The 20,625-nt window shown below is 51.9% G+C and overlaps 7 protein-coding genes across 7 annotated transcripts; 4 read left to right on the forward strand and 3 right to left on the reverse strand.

Moving 5' to 3' along the window:
• Positions 1 to 412: 412 nt before the first annotated feature.
• On the forward strand, positions 413 to 2,620 carry BO85DRAFT_471749 (uncharacterized protein; the record flags this gene model as incomplete). The annotated part of the gene is made up of 5 exons (XM_025662501.1): positions 413 to 596; positions 678 to 938; positions 987 to 1,833; positions 1,904 to 2,369; positions 2,430 to 2,620. 5 exons carry the CDS (start codon positions 413 to 415, stop codon positions 2,508 to 2,510), a joined length of 1,839 nt encoding a protein of 612 aa, XP_025511692.1. The 3' UTR covers positions 2,511 to 2,620.
• Positions 2,621 to 3,549: 929 nt separating this feature from the next.
• BO85DRAFT_523419 (uncharacterized protein) lies at positions 3,550 to 5,760 on the forward strand (the record flags this gene model as incomplete). Its single annotated transcript, XM_025665347.1, has 2 exons — positions 3,550 to 4,196; positions 4,247 to 5,760. Exons 1-2 carry the CDS (start codon positions 3,890 to 3,892, stop codon positions 5,758 to 5,760), a joined length of 1,821 nt encoding a protein of 606 aa, XP_025511693.1. The 5' UTR covers positions 3,550 to 3,889.
• Positions 5,761 to 5,778: 18 nt separating this feature from the next.
• Positions 5,779 to 7,107, reverse strand: BO85DRAFT_452944 (nitronate monooxygenase). Its single transcript, XM_025660951.1, has one exon. The coding sequence runs from the start codon at positions 6,991 to 6,993 to the stop codon at positions 5,941 to 5,943; it is 1,053 nt and encodes a 350-aa protein (XP_025511694.1). The 5' UTR covers positions 6,994 to 7,107; the 3' UTR covers positions 5,779 to 5,940.
• A 141-nt stretch (positions 7,108 to 7,248) lies between these two features.
• Positions 7,249 to 7,932, reverse strand: BO85DRAFT_151590 (cupin domain-containing protein). Its single transcript, XM_025654150.1, has one exon. The coding sequence runs from the start codon at positions 7,819 to 7,821 to the stop codon at positions 7,423 to 7,425; it is 399 nt and encodes a 132-aa protein (XP_025511695.1). The 5' UTR covers positions 7,822 to 7,932; the 3' UTR covers positions 7,249 to 7,422.
• Positions 7,933 to 8,442: 510 nt separating this feature from the next.
• On the reverse strand, positions 8,443 to 12,150 carry BO85DRAFT_503885 (MFS transporter/fungal specific transcription factor domain-containing protein; the record flags this gene model as incomplete). The annotated part of the gene is made up of 5 exons (XM_025664263.1): positions 8,443 to 9,976; positions 10,559 to 10,765; positions 10,819 to 10,950; positions 11,001 to 11,987; positions 12,038 to 12,150. The coding sequence occupies 5 exons, from the start codon at positions 12,148 to 12,150 to the stop codon at positions 8,443 to 8,445; spliced, it is 2,973 nt and encodes a 990-aa protein (XP_025511696.1).
• An 855-nt stretch (positions 12,151 to 13,005) lies between these two features.
• On the forward strand, positions 13,006 to 14,738 carry BO85DRAFT_405381 (putative MFS monocarboxylate transporter). The gene is made up of 2 exons (XM_025657298.1): positions 13,006 to 13,223; positions 13,286 to 14,738. The coding sequence occupies exons 1-2, from the start codon at positions 13,090 to 13,092 to the stop codon at positions 14,583 to 14,585; spliced, it is 1,434 nt and encodes a 477-aa protein (XP_025511697.1). The 5' UTR covers positions 13,006 to 13,089; the 3' UTR covers positions 14,586 to 14,738.
• Positions 14,739 to 15,570: 832 nt separating this feature from the next.
• BO85DRAFT_480956 (carboxypeptidase Y) lies at positions 15,571 to 19,746 on the forward strand (the record flags this gene model as incomplete). Its single annotated transcript, XM_025663037.1, has 6 exons — positions 15,571 to 16,978; positions 17,030 to 17,513; positions 17,861 to 18,494; positions 18,544 to 18,904; positions 18,969 to 19,441; positions 19,505 to 19,746. The coding sequence occupies 6 exons, from the start codon at positions 15,571 to 15,573 to the stop codon at positions 19,577 to 19,579; spliced, it is 3,435 nt and encodes a 1,144-aa protein (XP_025511698.1). The 3' UTR covers positions 19,580 to 19,746.
• Between the last annotated feature and the right edge of the window lie 879 nt (positions 19,747 to 20,625).

The following is a 20,625-nucleotide window of genomic DNA, read 5'->3' on the forward strand; positions in this document are numbered from 1 at the left end:
CTTACTCCATGTAGCAGGTCTTACTATGGAATCATCACATCCATCACCGATCATACCGTGATGTTCCACCTACACACCTTATATTCGACTACTACCTTAAAGATTCCACAGCTAGCTTTCCATTATCGCATTGAGCCCGGAAATACCGCGGTCATCCATTTTCGGATGGAGGGTTTCATCCATTTCCGAGCAATGTTGCATTCCAGCGTCGTCGGCAGGAACATTAATGGGAGCATCCATAGGGTTCATTCATGGTTTCGGCTGTCATTAACTACGTATTCGACATGGAACTGTTGAGGTATTACATGTCGCGTTTCCAAATCCCATATTTTTTTATCGCTTAATAGTCTGGATCGCATCCAGTCCAGGGTGGCTGTTTCTGTTGTCAAGGCAGTTGCTGAGATTGAGCAAAATGCCAGCTAACCTGAGAGAAGGTTCTACTACGATGCAAACGACCGAATGGAAAGAATTTGTCGTACGCAACTCGACTGGGTGCAAAGTTACAACGCACATCACCGAGACAGCAGACCATGAAACCAATACATCGCTCAATCGGCAGCAGGCTCTCTTCGAGACTACCAAGCGAGTTCTGGCCAGTGCAGTGAACGAGGGCCTGGCCAGCGCAACCATTGAGAAGTCTATATGCCCAAACTGGATGTTGTGCTTACGTGACCCAGCCGGGAATGGAGAGTCTTGGATTAAATGTGGTCTCCGGAATTCCGCCTATGTCGAGAACAACGGTGGGGAAATTACTGGATTCCTACGTGCAGATGACCTACTTCCTCCAGTGCTCACTCAAACAGTCGAAGGGGAAATATCAGAAGAGCTAGACCCGGGTGCTATTTGCCGCATTATCTGCCTCTGGCAACGTGAACACTTTACCAATGCTGCTGTAGAGACCCTTGTGAAGGAGGTCAGAAATTCTACCGACAATCAAGGTGAGCCTACAGGGCATATTCTAAAAGCCCAACTCTAATATGAGACAGCAAAATGGCTGGAGATAGCCAGTAATCAGCCGACACTACACCTGAAGTCTCCTTTGTGTGATTGGGAGCAGTCCGTTGTGCTTGGACATCCAACGCATCCGGTGAGCTTTCCTGATACCATTCTCGATCCTGATTGCCGTAGTGTTAACGCTGTGAAGCTACATCGGGCATGTCTTGCCCAGCCGCCATTGAAGCCCATAACACCTGACGAGATTCCTGAGCTGCTGGAACCTGAGCTATCGTTTCTGTCTTTACCACGATCCGAAATGAAAACCTTCGGACCATACACGAGTTTACTGAAACCTCTTTTGGGGCAATTAGGGATTTCTAGCCCTGATTCACCAGACAGAGTAGTAGTGCCGTGTTTCACCCGTCAGCTTCCGAGCATCCTGCCGCTCTTTCCTGATGCACATCACATTGGCGCTGTTAGGAGATGCTGTCGTGCACAGATTTCAATGCGCACTATATCATTTCTCCCTGATGTGGGGTCCCCTTTGCATCTTAAGCTTTCGCTAAATTGTCAGATCACATCGGGCCCGAGAACTATTACACCATGGACTGCTGCTTTGAGTCCAGCACTCAGCACGGCGCTGAGAACCTTACTGCCACAGGACTTGTGGATCTTTGAAGATGCCGCTTCTATCACAGGCGGCCAGGATGATTTTGACAAAGCACGCCATTTAACATGCATTATACGCAAAAGTCCGGAAATGCAAGCGGAAGAGCTTGGAGAGACCATTATCCCAGTTGCTGGATTATTTCAGAAGCCATATAAGGATAATCGAACATACATGGAGATCATGTTTGGTCTCGACGATCTCCGGAAAAAGCAAACATGGCTTAGAAAGTACTGTCCCCACCCACCTCAAGCATGGTCTAGCTCGCTTTTTTATCTAACAGATGTCCCTTAATGATAGATATCTTGCAAAGTTGTTCTCTTTGCTTCTGCCACCCTTGGTCCGTTATGGAATTGGCCTTGAAGCTCATGCTCAGAACATATGCGTCCGCATTAATACTACCTCAAAAGAGGTTACTGGATTTGCTGTGCGAGACTTTGGTGGAGCAAGGATACACAGACCTACATTCTTCCGCACTCGCATTGAACTTAGTACAATTCCTCCTGGCGCTAGCGCTTTTGTCGAAGATATGCATAAGGTGTGGCACAAGGTCTACCATGCTCTAATCCAGATGCATGTGGGCCATCTTCTATATATGCTAGGCTTGGAATCCCATGGAGGGTGGCCCATTGTTCGAGAGGAGCTCAAAAGAGTCTTGGTCTCTTCGTGTGATCCGGAAGCCAAGGCAGTGCATGACGCCTTCATGAATAAGACCATGGCCTTCAAGTGTTTCATGGAAATGCGACTACGTAATATTTATCGTGATGTGAGTCTATTTCGGGAAAGGAATATGCGTCGAGTTTGCTTTGGGGCTAATGGTGTATAGTATTATGAGAGAGAGCTGCCGAATGTTCTCCTCCGGGATATGCAGTCAGAAGATGACCCTGCTAGCAAAACAGAAGTTTGAAACACCTAACGAGCCGGCAAATGGCCTTCGGATCTCCGCTTTGCCGCATTCAACCCATATAAATGACTTTTGGACATGGGACATAATATTGTGCATGCACACTGTTCTTCGCTCATAAATGACAGTAGCTCACTGCTTTTATTTTACTACTCGGCTGAGCAGTGTAGCTTTATGCGCCGCATAGTAATTGAATCCCTAAGAGCAGGAGCTAAGCCCTTTTATCTGCGTTATATATCAGCAGAGAGCGCACTGGTCTCATGAAATGCCAGTGCCCAACAGGAGATCGAATCAGATTTGTAGAGGACCTATCGGAGCACCCAGCGCTTTATAATGCATTGTGTGTGTTTGAAATATAGTACTGGCCGTGTATAGTTGTGATTGATTTATTTCCGATCTTTGAAGCTAGCCATGCACCGTCACGAGGACCACCCCGCCGGGGTCCTGCGCCGCGAAATGCAGGTGACATTCTAGGACACCCAGATCTCGCGTCACGAGTCCCGATGTCGAAAAGCTTCCCCAAATGAAGCTTTTCCGCTTATTCCGAGCCAGCATCCTGTGCTGCGATTGCAGGTATGAGGTATATCGCGAAGTAAACGCATTGAGCGATCGTGCTGCCATCTCGGATCAGTGAACTGTGGAGTTGAATGATGAGATAAATCTGAAACGAATAGGTTCATCCTGTGCTAAAACATATGCGACCACAGCTGATTACTATATTGAGTTTTCTCCTTCATGTCTCAGCTGATGCCCATGTCCATGCACATTGCTAGAATTTACTAGAAAGCCGACAACTGAATAGCCTATATGAGCTTAATACTCCAACTGACTCCAATCCACGAAAGAGATGCTCCCGGAGAGTCTCCGGAGCCGTCCTGTTTCACGTATCCGCTGCCAAGCATCCCCACTCCATCGGCATCGCTGGCCGCATCAGCATGTATCCGTGGTGTCCCATGGGGTCTACTGGGCATTTCATCATAATTGCAGAGATTACTGCCTGTAATATAGCCCCCCTATCCATTTTTCTCTCACTGAATCAGGTCAAATGCAGGTAGCGTGGAATTAGACTTATATGAACTCTGATATAGCCTCACAGTGGAGCACCAGTTTGGCAGGCCGCCGGGCGGTGAAGAGCCGAGACCCTGGCATCGATCAAGATGAAACCCCAGTTCCATTATCCAGGGGAAATGCCCCATCAGGGTCTCACTCCCATCGAGAACAATGGCACCAGAAAGGCTTAGGCCACACCCTTAATTCCCACAATAGCGCTCCTCTCGGAACCGGTAGTCCGTCTCACCAGCCCTATATATCTGAACAAGTCCCCCGGTATTTGCATAGCAGCAACACACACATTGCAGACAGCTTACCAACTATTGCCCGTCATGCGTGGCTCTTTCGCTCTTTCTCTGCTCTCTGCGGCGCTGGGCGCCTCTGCTGCTCTCACCGAGTCTAACCTTAAGACCTACGTCGACGTGCTGGCACTCGACAGCTCCTTCAACCCCATCGAGGCGGCCTACTGGACTGACTACGTCCATCATCGTCGGACTCCCTTCGCTGTCTCCCCTGATGGAAAGACTGCCTATCTTGCGTACCTGGATGCCAGCGGGTCTGACGTCCATGTTACTGAGCTGGACCCGACTACATTTGAGGCTACGGGAACCACCGTCACTGTCAGCGGTGGACAGGAGGGTATGCCGCATACAACCCTATCTCAGCTGTAATCCTGCTAACAACTCCAGCCGGTGGTCTTGTCGCCCACAATGACGGCTTCGCCCTGTTGACCAACGAGGCCATGCCCTCCGGCACCACCAATGCTCCTCCCAGCGACACTCCCGTCCCCGTTCTCCACCGCTACACCAACGGCAAGCAAACCTGGAAGACCTGGCTCGGTGGTCCCGGCGTCCACTCCTCCGACGGTCTCTCCGCCTCCCCCGACCTGAACGGTGACCTGGTCTACTCCGAGTCCGCCGGCCTCTACGGCGCCTACTTCGTCGTGACCGACTACTCCGGCGACGCCTCCGGCCACTACGGCGACAGCATCGAATACGTTGCCGACAACGGCACGCTCGTAAATATCTCCGGCGCCTCCAGCTCCTGGGGCTGCAGCCACAACACCGGTATTGCCTTCGAGGCTGCTGACGAGCCTCCCTATGCCAGTATCTGCGCCGAAGACCAGGGCGCCATTTGGCTGAACACCAAGACCCAGGGCATGACCAACGACGGCATCAAGATCTCCAACGAGAACACCACTAACGGCGCCTCCGGTGAAGCCATGGGTGGTATGGGCGGCAGCTACAGCGGTCTGGCCCGTTTCGCTGACAGCACTCGGTACATCTTCACCTGGGTCTCCCGCGGCGCTGTCGACGTGACCGAGAACACCTGGATGGGCGACGGTTACACCCACGTCAGTAACCGCACTAACCCCCGCAATGTCGCCCTCGCCCTGTTCAGCGACAAGTACACCAAGGTCGGCAAGCAGGCTACCTCCACCGTCGGTGCCGAGGACGGCGATAGCCAGGTCACCTGGGTGACCTCGGGGTCGAGCGACTGCTCCAACGCTCACGTCGCTACCTTCGGTAACTCCTCGGCCCTCATCACCTGGGAGGAGATCTCCGATCCCCTTTGTGAATACATCGCCATGGGCTGCCGTGGACAGTTCGCCGGAACTTACTTTCAGGAGGTCGATTCCGATGGTAACAAGGTCGGCGATGCCTTCAAGAGCACGGATGTCTATGTCTCCGGCGATATGGTCACCATGTCGGATGGCCGTATCTGTTGGCCGTATGTCAACATGGACTGGGATCTCTCTGAGGTCGTTTGGTCTGCCGATAGCTCCAAGTACACCAAGAAGATGAGCTTTGCTTGCATCGGAGGTAGCGGTAGCTCCTCCAACTCTAATACCACTGCTTCTGCTACTGCCAAGGCCAGCAGCGCTTCTGCGGCTGTCACTCATGTTGCTGCTGGCGCGGCTAGTGTGTCCGCTGAGCGTGAGACTGTTTCGGAGACTCCTGTTACCCCCAGCAGCGTCGCCGCTGTCGCCGCGGAGGCTACGTCGGCTGTTGTCTCTGCCCAGGTCCCCAGCTGGACTGTGAGTGGAGAGGCCCGTCCTTCTACCTTCCAGACCCAGGTGCAGGTGCCTACCCAGGCCGCTCAGGCTGGATCGAACTGGGGAATCAACAAGGGCTTTGGCCAGGGATTCGGTCAGGAAAATGGACAGGGCGAGGAGGAGCACGAGGGTCACTGCCAGTTCTAAGCCATGGGCAGGTTGAGTGCGTGTGATGGGTGGTGACGGATGGTCTTGTATAGTAGTACTAGATATCATCAGTCGTATAAAAACCCAGCTCTTCTCTTGTTCATCATGCTCGTGAATTGCCAAACAACATATCAAAATAAACAATGAAGAAACCAGACCGCGTTGACCTCAACAACGAGCCTACTGACTCATAACCCCAAACCTCTCCAACACCTGTTCCCTCACCTCTCTCACAATACTCTCTGCATCCTTAACCTCATGAACCAACCCAATCGATGCCCCCGCATACGTCGCCAGCCTCCCCTCCGGTCCCCATGCCTGATCCCCCTGCTTCGCCGCCTCATCATGTAGCACCTTCAACTCCTCAAACCCCTTCCCAGCCAAATGCTCCACCCACGACCGATTAATAACCGTCCTGGGCATATACTCCTCGGGCCACCCAAACGTCCCGCGGAGATGATTATACAACAACGTCTTCGTAGTCCCCACAGCCCCATCCTCCGCCCTCACAACCTCCTGCTGATACCCGCGCGCGATCCTGGTCTCGCTCGCGGCCAGGAACCTCGTCCCCATGACCACCCCAGACGCACCCAGACACAGCGCCGCCGCTGCGCCCCGTCCATCAGCAATCCCGCCTGCAGCAAACAGCGGGATCTGACTCCCCGCCATCGCATCAGCCACCTCCGGTAAGAGCGAAATCAAACCCATTGCATCTTTAGCTCTGCCGTGACCGCCTGCTTCCGCTCCCTGAACGACAACCACATCGGGCTTCTCTGCCGATTTCAAGATACTCCTCACCTCGGACAACGTCCCGATCTGAATCCAGATCTGGGTTCCCGGTGACGCGGCACGAATCCCTCGGGACCAGGTATCTAGATCTGCTTGGCCGTTAGGTGGGGCGTAGAGCCATACCGCGCAGGGCTTGTATTTCTGGATGGCGTCGACGGCAGTGTCGAGGTCGTCGGCCCAGAGGAGGAAGCCCACGCCGATGGGCAGATGGGGAGACGGTACTGTTTTGAGGGTAGATGAGGATATTAAAGACGATGCTTGCTCTAGATCTGCGGCTACGTTTTGGATGGCGTTGTTGACGAAGCCCAGGCCCCCGGCCCGCGATACTGCCACGGCTAGGGCGGGGCCTGACATGCCGCGCATGGGTGCACTCACGATCAGGGGGCTGGTGGTCCATGGGTAGAGGCGGGAGAGGGTAGGTGCGAGGTGTTGGAGTCGGGGCATTTTGTGTGATTGTGATTGTAATTTTGATTGTTTTTGGGGTATAGATGGATATAGATGCATTAAAGGATTGATGGTGAGGAAGAAGAAGAAGATGATGATAACAGTAGTGGAGGGGATGAGATGACGTGAGATGAGATGGGATGGGATGGGATTATGGGGTTAAGAGAGTGGGGCTAATCAGTTCCGTTGATTGCCGAGCGCGTATTGCGGATGTTGCGGAGTGTGCTTATAGGCGAATGATGGCCATGGCCTACCTTCTGCTATGCTAATAATATGCATTGATCATAGGTTGTCTTTTCGTCAGCTATACAGCTCCTAATCCCACTAATAAACACTCAGTCAGAACAACGCTCCCTCCACTCATATCATGCTCCGCCGTTTACCCCACAACCAACACCAGTCGACCCAAATGATATCCTTCTACTCCCTCTACTCCCCTTTGCTTTTATACTCCTCCTCACTAACAGCCTCATGCCACACCGTCTTCCCCAACCCAACAACAAAATGCGTCATCACACTCTCCTCATCCGCCCCATGCCAATGCGTCGTCCCCGCCGGTGCCCATACAACATCTCCCGTGTTCAAACGACGAGGGACCCCTCCCTTATCGCAGATCCATCCATTGCCCGCAACCACTTTGATCATCTGTCCGTTCTCGTGGGTGTGCCAGTATGTGCGTGCGCAGGGAGTAAAGGTGACATTGGCGATGGAGGCGTCGCTGGCGAAATGGATCGGGTCAAGGTAGACGTCTCCTGTAAAGGTGGCCGTGGGTTTGGCGCTTTTGGCGTCTGGTTTGTGGGCGGAGGGGATGATGATTGATTCAGGCATAGTTTTGTGTTTGATTTCTTGAAGCTTTATAGGGGGGGCGGTTGTAGGTGTTGTGTGACTAGTCGAGGTGGGATGTGATAGGCTTCAGGACGTAGGATTGGAATGGACGTAGTGAAATGATAATACTGCTGGTGAAAAATGACGAGCATATTGGTTGTTCTCTGGCCAAATTCTTATACTCAACTACCCTAATGTGTATATACTAAAGTCTGGGTGAACATGTCAGCTGGTTCCCGTGGGGCTGCAGGCTGACGGTAGATCCACATTTATCTCCGGGCCCTTCATAAGAGAGAGTGTCATCAGGTCCGTTTTATCAATGAATCGTCGGCTGCCTTCCTGATCCCGCTCAGCCTGCATTATCGCGGGGAAATGGTGGTTCTCCATAAACATCGTTGCAAGTGGGTACTTAGGTCATCCCTTTAGCATCTCCATTTATCTCCGAGAGAATGTCTGTCATCCAGTCAGTCACATGACGAGTTTAGCTATCGTGCTGTTTCATACTTTTAATATGGCATTTGGTGTGTGTCAGGAGCACGTTTCTAAGGTGATATCTCCGACTTATACTGGACCCCTGAAAACTTATATCTGATGCACAGGCAATCTACTCTAGGGGTCTGGCAATCAACTAGACTTATTTTCCCAAGCAGAAGCATCCGGAGACATTCGAAGCATGTCCGGCTGCAAAAATTGACTAAAGTCAAGGCCCTGCAAGGTTGGCACATCAGCAACTAGCCCCTCCAGCCAGGATACTTCGTCAGAAGTTGCCATTTGCTGGAGCGACGACTCTGTGGCTGGTGACTGCTGATACTCATTGAGTACTGTACTCAGCAACCTAGTGTCCGCACGTCTACGCCGTTCGTACAGAAGAATGAGTAAACACGCTGTGTTATACGCTTCCCTCATAGTTTCCGTATCGTAGGTAGAGGCCACCACCCTCAACGTTTGCATAGCTTCAGGCAGTAGCTCGAGTGCTGGGCTGGTGTCCATCTCGAGGATGATACTGATCATCTGGAACGGCACATTAGGTACATGGTGCCATGGAGAGCAGTCGGCAACCATTTCACGTGATGCACATAGACTGCGTTTGAGTAGGTCAAGGACTTTGGTCATTGTGGTTGGCGATGCAGTGAGGTTTGTTAACCGGAGACGTCGGAGCAGACATAGAACCAGATTGCATTGGCAAAGAAGAGAGGGTGGCTTGGTGTGACTGCGGTTCAATGTCTGATGTAATAGCTCTTCGATTTCCTGGTCTGGACGTTGGTTCTCCGGACCCAGACTGGCGGTTACAGGTAGGAGACCGAGGAGCTCTGTGGTGAAATCGCCGGGTCGCGACGAAGGCAGTCCGAGCGTATCACTGCACAGGGGAACTCGGGAAAGACCCAGATCGTAGGAGATCCAGAGGTTCAGATGTTGAGCGACACCAATGAGTCTCCGTCGAATATCGACATCATTATCGTCATCTGTTGATAGCTGATGGAGCTTGGAAGCTTCAATCAAGTGCATCAAGGTGGAGCTTGTCACCCAGCAGGGATACGGAGGGGCAGTCATGCGCAGATAAATCACGCGCAGGGTCCATACAGTCACCAAGTGCAGTGAGGGACGGACACTTCCGATATGAGTCTCGGAGATCGAGCGCATCAGTTCGACCAAGTGAGACTCGGTGATGTTAATGTTGGTCCCTGAGAAAAGGCATCCGAGAGCGGCAACCCCAGCTAAGACGCCGTCATACGTACTCTCCACCGCGTTGGGCTGCCAGCGGCTGTCCATGCGGCGGAAGAAATCGCTGGAATCGATAAAACCATAGCAGGGATCCACCTTGGAGAAAAAGACATTCGCCAGAGTCCTCATCTGCATCAACGAGAGGATCTCGACAATGGGAAAGGCTGCGACGGGGGCGAGTCCGGCAGGGGACTTGCGTCTGCCCACATTCCAGCCAAAGAGGTTCAATTTGGGCGCGTTGGCTGGGTCGACTTTGAGGCCGATCTTTCTGACAAAAGCCGCTCCCGAATTGACCTCAAGGGTCTCAGTGAAGCGGCCCACCTCTCGGGGACTCGATTCGAGGATGGGTTCATTCTGGTCGCAGATGCTGGTTCCCCGGTCGGCGGGTTTGCTTCTCACGCGTCGCGGAGCCTGATAGTGACACTCATAGCCCCAACTCGTGCACGTCGAGCAGGGGGATTCACCATTACATTTCCTTTTTCGCTCCCGACAAGGTTCACAAGCCAGTCGAGCCCGCTTGCGCTTCAAGGCAGTCGCATCGCTCATCATGAATATCTAAGTATATCGATCGCGGACGAGGAAAGATTTGGAAGTGGGAAAGATGAGCCAAGCGTCATCGGTCGGGCGGCACTCGGTTTCCGTCTGCTCCCGACCGGCAATGACACAATAAGCAACACCCTAATGTCAATGTTCTGATAGAAGATGTATAGTAGAATTCTCTGAGGCAATTTTCATTATCGAGCATTATATATACAGTAATCTAGTTTTACTTGTATGTAAATCGTGGATAAGGTTAGACATCCGGGCCAAAGGTCTGTAGGATCGCAATGATAGGACAGCTGCAGCAGATCCACCCTCCCCCATCGCCCGCTAGAGAATCTTAGTTGATCCCTAAAGTGAATGTGCTTACCATCATACCCCCACACTTCAGGCGGTATCGCTCGTGAAGTGTCACAGTGGTATTATATCACCCTGTTTCTCTTACCCGCAAACCCTCAGTGTCCGCTGCAGCACTCACCGGCTGGTCTGCTTGCCTTCCCCTCTCAACCTGGGTCCATATGCTCGAAATAGGAACGGAATGGGAATCATGATCGCCGACAGGCACCCCAACAGTGTTCCCGCCCACTGCACCCCGAGGTTCGCGAACATCTGCTTCGAGAAAAGTGGGAACCCTGCCGCAACGCTGGATCGGAGGATGATGTTGGCAGCCACGGTCGAAGCAGCCCTACACAGTGTCAGCATCACACTTCCTTCCATCACGGCGCAGGCCACACCTACACGGGGAGAAATGAATCCACTAAATAGTTAAAGCATGGTAGGAAGATAGAGAGAATTCCGAAACCGATCAGTACTCCTCCTGCAGTTGGAGCCATCCAGTGAATGCTAGCAGTAAAGCCAGTCCAACTGAACCTGTAGCACTAATCAGCACCGAATCAAATGGATGAAGTGACCTGACTCACCAGAAGATGCCAATCGTGAACACTGGAGCCCCAACTACAACAGAATTCAAGCGCCATTCTGGGATGGGAACGTTGTTGTTGGCAGCTAACTTTCTTACATAGGCGGATTGCTGTGAGAGAACGAATCCACAGGCAGCCATCTGCCCAATAATGAGGCCAATGAATGGAAGACCATTAATCCCGGGGCCCATGCCATGGACGGACTCGAAAACATAAGGGTAAGCTTCAAGCAGGGCATACACAATGCCGTAAATGAAGGACATATAAAGGGAAATGACTAAGACAATGGGCTCAGTTGCGAGCATCCGCAGTGGACGGGTAAAGTACTTCTGAATCAGCTGCTGTATGTCCACCTCGACTTCCTCCTGCTTTGCATGAATGCCCCAATTACCAGTTTGCTGCCGAAGGGTGGCCGCTTTCGACACAAGAAGGCAAGACGCGTATGTCTCCTTCAAAAATAATATGCAGATACCACCCCAAGCAAAGCCCACTATAGCCGGAATATACAGGGTCCAACGCCATCCGAGCGAGCTCGAAGCGATGAAGCCTCCAATGAAAGGGGCACTCAACGGACCCAAGAAAACGAGGATTGCATACAGCGAAATGGCAGCTCCGCGGTGCGAATTGTTCCAAATGTCCGACAGCACAGCAGGAACCACCGCGAGTGGGCTGGCCCCGAACATTCCCGCAAAGAAGCGACAGATTATCAGCGTTTGGATGTCTTTCGCGACAGCGGATGCAATGGTGAATACAGCACCTCCGAGTATACCTAGTGTCAAAGGCCATCGTCTTCCAAACAGTTCCGAAGCGGGGGCCCAGATGACAGGACCGGCTGCGAAACCTAACACAAAAAGCGACGTACCCAGTATCCCAACTTCGGATCCTACATGAAAAGACTTGGCTGCTGCTGCAGAGCCAGGTGCGAAGGCTCCACTGGCGAATGATGGGATAAATGTGCCAAAGCATGCGATCGTCGATATGAGAATTCTAACAGGGAAGGCGTAAGTGAGAGTCCGGAAACTGGAGGAATGGCGTACTTGGTAAAGAGAGGCCAATTCAAGGGGTGCTGAGGATCGTCCGGGCCATCGAAATCGACGACATAGTCTTCCCGATTCGGCAGGGGTGGAGGAATGGCTTTGCCCTGTCCCATAGACAAAAGGAGTCCAGGGTATTTTTCCACATCGGCCTGATACGTATCATCCGTCAGTTACAACTGATACAAAAAGGCATCAAGCAGTTTGTGGTCAGCTTCACCTTCAATGCTTGGGAGGATTGGCTGCTGGTTTCACTATCTTGTGGGTTACTCATAGTGATGATGGCCACTGAAAAGACTGACTCGGTGACATGGAATGGCCTCCGCAGCGACTTATAACCATCCAGCCGTCTAGCTTTGACATATATATCCAATACGAAGAAAATTCTTCATCTCTATATTAGTTATGACTTTTTCTTAACAGACACTCCATAGGACTACAAAGTCTCTTCCGCCAATGGGAAGTAACCCGCGGAGTTAGCGGGTATTGCGGGATAGTGACCCAGCAGTAACCGTCCACACTGACTCTCGCGAAAAATTTCACTTAAGTTGAGCAATCACTGCTACTGTCATTGGGGATAATGGTGGCATATTGTCTCACAATGTTGGCATAGACCAAGCAGCTCCTCACTACACCAAACCACAGTATTTCAAGGCGGGTTCGGCACTGCTACATGATGGGTGCTTTCCGTGTTGCTCACCATTTGTTAACCTATAAATTCCACAACAAAAGCCTTATACACCTCAGGCAGTATGATATATACAATTGTGTCGTTGTTTACAGCGTGATCTGCCTTGTCCAATCTGATGCCCAGCAATTCCCGGACTGACCCGCCGAAGTGACCCGTCGGCTGGACCCGAGGTTCTCAGCAACCAATCTAATCCACGCAGCAGCCATGCGAAAGACGTCAGATCTTCATCCTGCAGCTTGGTTCAGATGACTCTTATTCGGTCTAATAAGATGAAATAGACCTCCGTTCGAAATCACCGGAGCTTTGAGGCCCAAGTCAGTGTAATCTTCTCGGACTCTCGCAAATTTGTACATTTCCATCTCCAATGGCCACCTCGATCACCGCCCGCAGCGCTGTGTCCGAAGATGAGATCAATCTAGCCAGCACCATGCCTCGCTTGACAGCCATGTCCATAGTTTCGAGTCCAGCTGAAGACCATGCAGCGCGGAATTCGACTTGGTAAGCTACCAATGCCCCCCTGAAGTACTCTCGAAACCTATAAATTGACTTCCATTTGTCAGGAAATCCACCATCATCGTGGCGGCCTCCTTTGTCATCATCTTCACCTGCTGTGGTCTCAATTTCGCATGGGGTGTTTATCAAGCCCTGTATGAGAGCCTGGCACGGAAGCCCGGAACACCTTTTACCGGAGCATCGCCGGCAGAGATCGATCTGATTGGTACCATCTCAGTGTCCCTGATGACCATCGGAGGCCCTTTCGCGGTCGCTTGGGCGAAGCGCTTCTCTCCTCGCGTGGTCTCTTTTGGGGGCGGTCTTGTCTTCGGGCTTTCTCTCATCCTGGCCAGCTTCGGCACGAAGTTGTGGCATTTCGAGCTGACCCAAGGGCTGCTGAACGGCATTGGTACCTGCTTGTGCTACATGATACCAGTCACCATTGCCCCCACGTGGTTTACCCATCACCGAGGCCTAGCTATGGGAATCATCTTATCAGGCACTGGTGTGGGTGGTCTGGTATGGGCGCCCGCGCTGACTGCGTGTGTTAACGCCCTCGGATTTCGCAACACCCTGCGCCTGACTGGTGGTCTGTCATTCGCGCTGGTCGCGGTCGCTAGCGGTGCAATGGCCTGGGAGCCAGCCAGCCAGCGTCGTATCGCAATTGAAAATGCCTCGAGAACCAGTCGTGTGGATGGTATTCTGAACGTGCCACTGGTGGACTGGCGCGTTGCCCGGACGCGTCGTTTCATGGCCCAGGCATTAGGCGCCATCTTTCAGGCGGCTGCATATTACACACCCGTCTTCTTCTACGCCTCGTACGCCCAGTCGCTTGGATACAGTACCACAGCCAGCTCCAACTTCATTGCCCTCAGCAACGCCTGTAACGCAGTGGGCAAAATCGTCATTGGCCATGTGGCCGATCGTCTGGGTCGGTTAAATGCTCTTCTGCTCACCACTTGTCTCAGTGCCATCGCTACCGTTGCCTTCTGGTTACCATCCACTTTGACCGGTCAGACGGCGCAGTCGCAGGGTCTGTTTATCACGTTCACTATCCTGTATGGCACCTTCGCCAGTGCATATGTGTCTCTCTTTCCAACTAGCCTTGTTGAGCTGTTCGGGGTACAGAATTTTGCCTCCGTCAACGGGGTTTTGTACATGGTTCGTGGCATGGCCACCATGGTCGGTACCCCGGTTGGTGGTGTCTTGGTCAGAAGTGCGGCCAATGCCCTCACCCCGAAGGCGTACGAGAACATGTCGGTACTGGTCAGCGCCCTGCTGTTTGCTGCCACAGCTGCAATAGTCTGGGTGCGCTTGGAGGCAATGATTGGGCCCGATGGACATCTGCTCTGGAAATGGCGACAGTAGCAGCTGTAGTCTGTGTGTATCTTTCGGGTTCCTAGAAACCATAAGGCCACCCCGGAGTTGCGACAGCGCTCGGTAGTGATCGAAACTGTATGTATCGAAACCCATGATGTACCTTAACCACCATCTCAACTCCAATGAACTTAATGTTTTCTGAAAAATTCGTTCTATTTGTGGATGGCCTCGTCGTGGTTATTCAGTATGACTTGGGCGCACGGTATCTATGGCCGCTTGTTAAAGGGAAACGCTACTGCCCCATCGGCCATGCTGCCTTCACACCAGCTTTCGCTCCTTCCACATCCTCCGCCTATGTCTGCATGCAAAGCGTGTTCCCTGAAGAGTAAGGATTGCCTGTTAGTACAGGCAGAACCCTCCCCATGATCTTGATATAGAGATGTTGAACTGCTGCCTCGGGCGCAGATAACTTAGAGACGCAGGCGAGAAGGATTCTACCTGCACTAGAATAAGGCTTTCACCTCATTAAGAGCGTGCTTTAAGTTCTAAGGTAGGCGGCAGGTTATAGCATGAGTAAAGGCTGGTGTGGAGGCAGCCTGGCCGGTGTGGCAGTAGGGCCGCCCTTATTTGATAGCCAATGTAGCATCGCTTGAATTTCAGCACTAAGTACCGAGAAAGGCTTCCACGTGGGTAGAACAATTGCTGCAGAAACTGTTACTCTGGAAGGTCCAAACGACTCCAACTACTCCACCTTGGCAGGAATACCCGATATCGCTCGGCAAGTTCGGCTTATCACCCGATGACCTGATAACGATAAGATTTGGAGATGCAATTGATTCGAGTCGATGCAACATCGAATTACTGGAAAGATCAATAATCGTGGACAGGTCAAGTCAATAATCGGAGGTTGCCGCCTGTTTCCGAAGACACCGATTAGCTCCAATAGTCTCGGCAGGGATGGTATATATGCAGCCGATCGGCAGCCCTCAGCTCCTGTTCGTCACAACCCTTTGAGCAGACTCGTTTTCTGATCATGGTACGCTCTTTACAACTCGGCGTGGCGGCCCTTGGGCTGCTTGGTGCAGTGTCCGCTCAATTAGTGTCGACTGGTTTGTCCGTCACGCTCGACCATATCGATTACTTTGTCTCTCCTTACTCAGTGGGGAACGTGACGGTGTCGGCGGCCTTCCTGAAGGATGTCCCTAGTGTCAATGGCTTCTACCCTGTGACTGTTGTCCAAGAGGAGACAGCTAAAGTATCATCGTTGCCCTCTCTATTCTCTACATGGACGGATGTGGATGATGTGTTTACACCCGCTTTCCTGGGTGCAGTCTTAGTCCGTGGCTACAAACCCGACAATGTCACTACAACCTTCAATACTTCCCGCTCCAGTGTCCTCGTGCCTTTGGAGTCCAGGGTTGTCCCATCAGGCCCGTACTTCCTCGAACAGGCTACTGGGAAGCTCTATCCAGTGTACCGTCTCTACAGCGACTTTGCAGGAGCCTTTACGCAGCCACTGCTTCAGAAGCCAGACGGCACATTCCAGCCTTTGTCGGCCCAAGTGGCCGGTCTGGTCTCATCCACAGTGGGTGTACCCTCTCGCATCTACTATACCCCCAGCAATGAGAAACCGCTGGCCGGGGTCCGTGTTGGCGTCAAGGACATTTACAGCCTCGCTGGCGTGCGGCAGAGCAACGGTAATCGAGCATGGTACAATCTGTACGGGGAGAACAATGTCACTGGAACCGCTGTTTCGCGTCTGATTGACGCGGGCGCCATTATTGTCGGACTACAGAAGCCTTCGCAGTTTGCAAATGGAGAAACGGCTACAGCTGACTGGGTCGACCTTCACTCACCCTTCAACCCACGTGGAGATGGATACCAGGATCCTTCTTCCTCCTCGTCAGGCGCTGGTGCTTCCATCGGCTCTTACGAATGGTTAGATCTAGCTCTTGGCAGTGATACCGGTGGCTCTATCCGCAATCCTGCCGAGGTCCAGGGAGTCTACGGTTCTCGTCCATCTCACGGTCTGGTCGAACTCGATCATGTCATGTCCATGTCTCCGGTGCTCGATACTGCAGGAGTGCTGACAAGGGACCCTTACCTTTGGGACCGAGCCAACCAAGCCCTCTACAGCACTAACTACACCTCGTTTCATGGCAAATCAGTCCGTTACCCTAGCAAGCTGTACACTATCGATTTCCCGACGACCAATGACTCTGCGGCAGACGCATTGCTGGCTGGATTCCAAAAGCGCCTGGCTGCATTCTTGAATACGACAGCCACCCCGCTGGACCTACCTGCCGACTGGTCGTCACAGCCGCCGTCCGGCGCGCCCGCCAATGTCTCGCTTGAAACGTTGCTTAACTTGACCTACCCAATGCTCATCACGAAGCAGCAAATCCCTCTGGTTAGGGATCCTTTCTATGCCGACTATGCTGGTACGTATGGCCCAAAGCTCTCACTCACAACATTGACTAATACGCAAACAGCAAAGCACGACGGCCGAGTCCCCTTCGTCGACCCCGTCCCTCTCTCCCGGTGGAACTGGTCCATGGCGTATCCTGACTCCGCACTGGATGAAGCCATCCACAACAAGACGCTCTTCATGGACTGGATCGCTGAGAACTATCTCACTCCGATCTCCGACCCAGAGCAGTGCTCTTCGTCGCTTATTGTCTATGTGGGCACCGATGGCTCCCAGAGAGCGCGTAATGTCTACCGCTCGCTGCCTGGCGCACCATCAGGCTATAGCAAGTTCCTCATCTCCAATATGGCCAGTGTGCCAGACTTTGTCATTCCCGTTGGAGAGATTGCGGCCTACAGCACCATTACACAGCACCAGGAGAAATTTCCCGTCGCCATTGACGTTTTGGCTGCGAAGGGGTGTGATGGGCTACTTGTTAGGCTGGCTCAGGATTTGTTGGAGGCTGGAATCATCAGTGCCCCGTTATCCGGTGGGACACTGACTGGTGGGTCAGTCTTGTTTTAATGCATTGTGCTATCTTTCGGAGAGGAAGAACTTCAAGCACGGCTACAACGCTAATGCCACATACGATTGATGATTTGTCAGATTATAGATGAAATTTACATATTATATATAATGTCAGAGAAAATCAACTGATAACGCTCTTCATGCTGCTCTAACGGCAAACGACTGCATCGGGCCGATGCGGGTCCAGGGTCATCCTTATCAACTCCAGTCAGCACTAACAATTGACATGTCTCTCCAGGTCGGCTTGAACCGCCTTTTGGCAAAACACGCGTGCTATCGTGATTATAGCGCAATTGTTGCCTAGCTGTTGCTAAAACCTGAACCCCAGAATCTCCCTCTCCTGCTTTCTCTTTTTTCCCCCTTCGAAACGATACTCCACACCCCACGCCCAGATGCGTTTTCTCAGCAGTGCAGCCCTATTCGGCCTGGCATATGCCTCCACCCAGGCCGTACTCCAGCCAGAGGAGCCGTCCGACTTCCGCACATTCCACAGCCCATATTCCCCGCATCACTCAATCCGCATCCGCCAGCAGAATGAATCGCTCTGCGCTGCCCATTCCGCCCAATACACCGGCTGGCTCGACATTGGCCATAAGCATCTCTTCTTCTGGTACTTCGAGAGCCAGAATGACCCTGCCAATGATCCCCTGACTCTGTGGATGACGGGCGGTCCAGGCGGTTCCAGCATGATCGGTCTATTCGAAGAAGTCGGGCCATGTCTGATCAACGAGTACGGCAATGGCACTTATTACAATCCCTGGGGATGGTCGCGGAACTCGTCGCTGCTATTTGTCGATCAGCCAGTCGATGTGGGCTTTTCGTACGTTGATGAAGGCGAAGAACTGCCAGGCGACTCGCATCAAGCTGCAATTGACATGCATCGGTTCTTGCAGTTGTTTGTTTCCGAGGTGTTTCCGCATTTGCAGTCCCTTCCGTTTCATCTTTCGGGGGAGTCGTATGCCGTATGTGTCTTATTTGGATTAGTATCTTAGCAAAGACTAATATATATAGGGTCACTATGTCCCTTACCTCGGCAGCCAAATCGTTCAACAGAATAAGCTCTATCCCAATGAGCCCCAGGTCCTTCTGCACTCATGTCTTGTAGGCAACGGCTACTATTCGCCTCGCGACACTGCCTACGGCTACTGGGAAACACTTTGCACCACTAACCCTGGAGTACCCGAGCCGGTCTTCAACAAGACCAGATGCGACATCATGGCTGCCAACATGCCGCGATGCATGGAGGTCTTCGACGTATGCAACCGGAACCCCGATCCAGCCCTTTGTCATGCTGCGTCGGAAGTATGCTACGAGGGCATAATCGGATGGTATGATGACGAGTCTGGGAAGGGTGGTAGGAATCGATTTGACAGTGAGCATTCCCTATCCAGCTATACCCTGTCAACAAAGCGATCGTATTCACTAATATGCAACAGTAACCGCACCCTGCGCCATTGACAACTTCTGCTACATCGAAGCGGCTCGTATCGAGCAATACCTGAACACGCCCCCAGTTTGGGCTGCTTTATCGCCACCTAAGGAAATCAAAGAATACAAGCTCTCCTCCGACAATGTGTCGCGCGCATTCGATCGCACTTCAGATGAGATTACGCCTGCGTCGGAGCAAATTACTTACCTGCTTGCGAATCAGGTGCATTTCCTCGCGTATCAGGGCAATTTGGACCTGGCGTGTAATACGGCGGGTAATCTGCGCTGGGCGCATTCTCTGCCGTGGAGGGGTCAGGTCGAGTTCACCTCCAAGCCGCTGCAGTCGTGGAGCTCCACGGATGTGGTATCCGGGAAGAGTGGAGTGGCTGGAACGACCAAGGAGGTAAGGGTGAAGGTTAGTGAGAGTACGGATAAGGAGTCGAGGTTTGCGCTTGTTACGGTTGATGGAGCGGGACATTTTGTGAGTACTCCCTCTACTTTGTGGGTAAGCGGCTTGCTAATGATGAAATTCTAATGAATACAGCTTCCCCAAGACAGACCTGATGTGGCGTTGGATATGATGGTGCGGTGGATCTATGGCGCATCCTTCACTGAGTGAAGCAGAAACCCGCTTTGAGGCCTATAATATAGCAAAGCGCCAGATCTTTTCCTGTCCACCGCTGTACTTCATATTTAAAGCCGACGGTTGCGTCTTTGAGATGTGATTCGTCATATCCCACGCCATTACCTACGCGAACAAATTTAGCAAGCTTAAAGTCGCACGTTTTTCCAACCAGCTCTCTCCACGTAATTAGAACCCACAATCTATACGCTAGTCTCAAAATATTGTAATCATAGTAAAACCCGAACACATTTGTCATATCATTCTAATGGATTGTGTGTACGTATGATGTAAGCAAATTCCTACGGCTAACTACCTAATAAGTACCAAAATTAGCACCCATTTTCGGCCCCTCCTGACTCGATATTTCTTTTTCTCCATTGTCCAGTCAGAGCTTGCCACGCACCCTGCCTCATTATGGATTCTGCAAGTGCTGACCCAGCCCTGTGGCAGTGTTCTCTGCAGGGCAAGGTCATCTTATTGGTTCCGTATATTCGATGAGTCCACGAGTCCGTTGATCCGTTATTACTCGAATAGGTGACTGATGTCATATCTGACCAGTCGAATACCTGGTTTCAGTGGTGGTCGGCATATGATATGTTCTCTCACAGCTGTAATATCACAATCACAATTGCCGATTGGCTGATTCCACAAATTCCACAATATATTCGAAACAGAAAGCGTAGGAAAGATATTGGAGTGACTTTGATCACTGGGGCTGAAAAAGACGGCTGTCCTTGCTAACAATATAAGCAACGCACACATAATAAATAGTCCCCGAAATCGCGTTTGTCATCAATATAATATAGTGAATCTTGGGCATGTAACTGATCCAATCATGTCGAGTTAATTAGGAATAGGGACGCGCATCTCGTATTACAAATTGTATATGTAGACTAGCCGCTAAAGACAGACAGAGAGGCCTATTTCGGGCTTTGCAGCATGCGTCCCCGTTAGCATCGATCGTGGCCGCGATCGCCATCGTATTATTCCGCTAAGATCATGCATCACCTGCCCAGGTCATCGATGGGGAATATTCTCCA

Source organism: Aspergillus piperis (assembly GCF_003184755.1).
Source record: "Aspergillus piperis CBS 112811 unplaced genomic scaffold BO85scaffold_22, whole genome shotgun sequence".
In the NCBI taxonomy this organism is placed as follows: Eukaryota; Fungi; Ascomycota; class Eurotiomycetes; order Eurotiales; family Aspergillaceae; genus Aspergillus; species Aspergillus piperis.

What these genes read in the sequence shown, in the direction of transcription:
- BO85DRAFT_405381 (XM_025657298.1), top strand. Translation starts at nt 13,090, where the DNA reads ATGGCCACCTCGATCACCGCCCGCAGCGCTGTGTCCGAAGATGAGATC. An exon ending in GCAGCGCGGAATTCGACTTG is followed by an intron (nt 13,224 to 13,285) that starts GTAAGCTACCAA and finishes TCCATTTGTCAG; the next exon opens with GAAATCCACCATCATCGTGG.
- BO85DRAFT_151590 (XM_025654150.1), bottom strand. Translation starts at nt 7,821, where the DNA reads ATGCCTGAATCAATCATCATCCCCTCCGCCCACAAACCAGACGCCAAA.
- BO85DRAFT_452944 (XM_025660951.1), bottom strand. Translation starts at nt 6,993, where the DNA reads ATGCCCCGACTCCAACACCTCGCACCTACCCTCTCCCGCCTCTACCCA.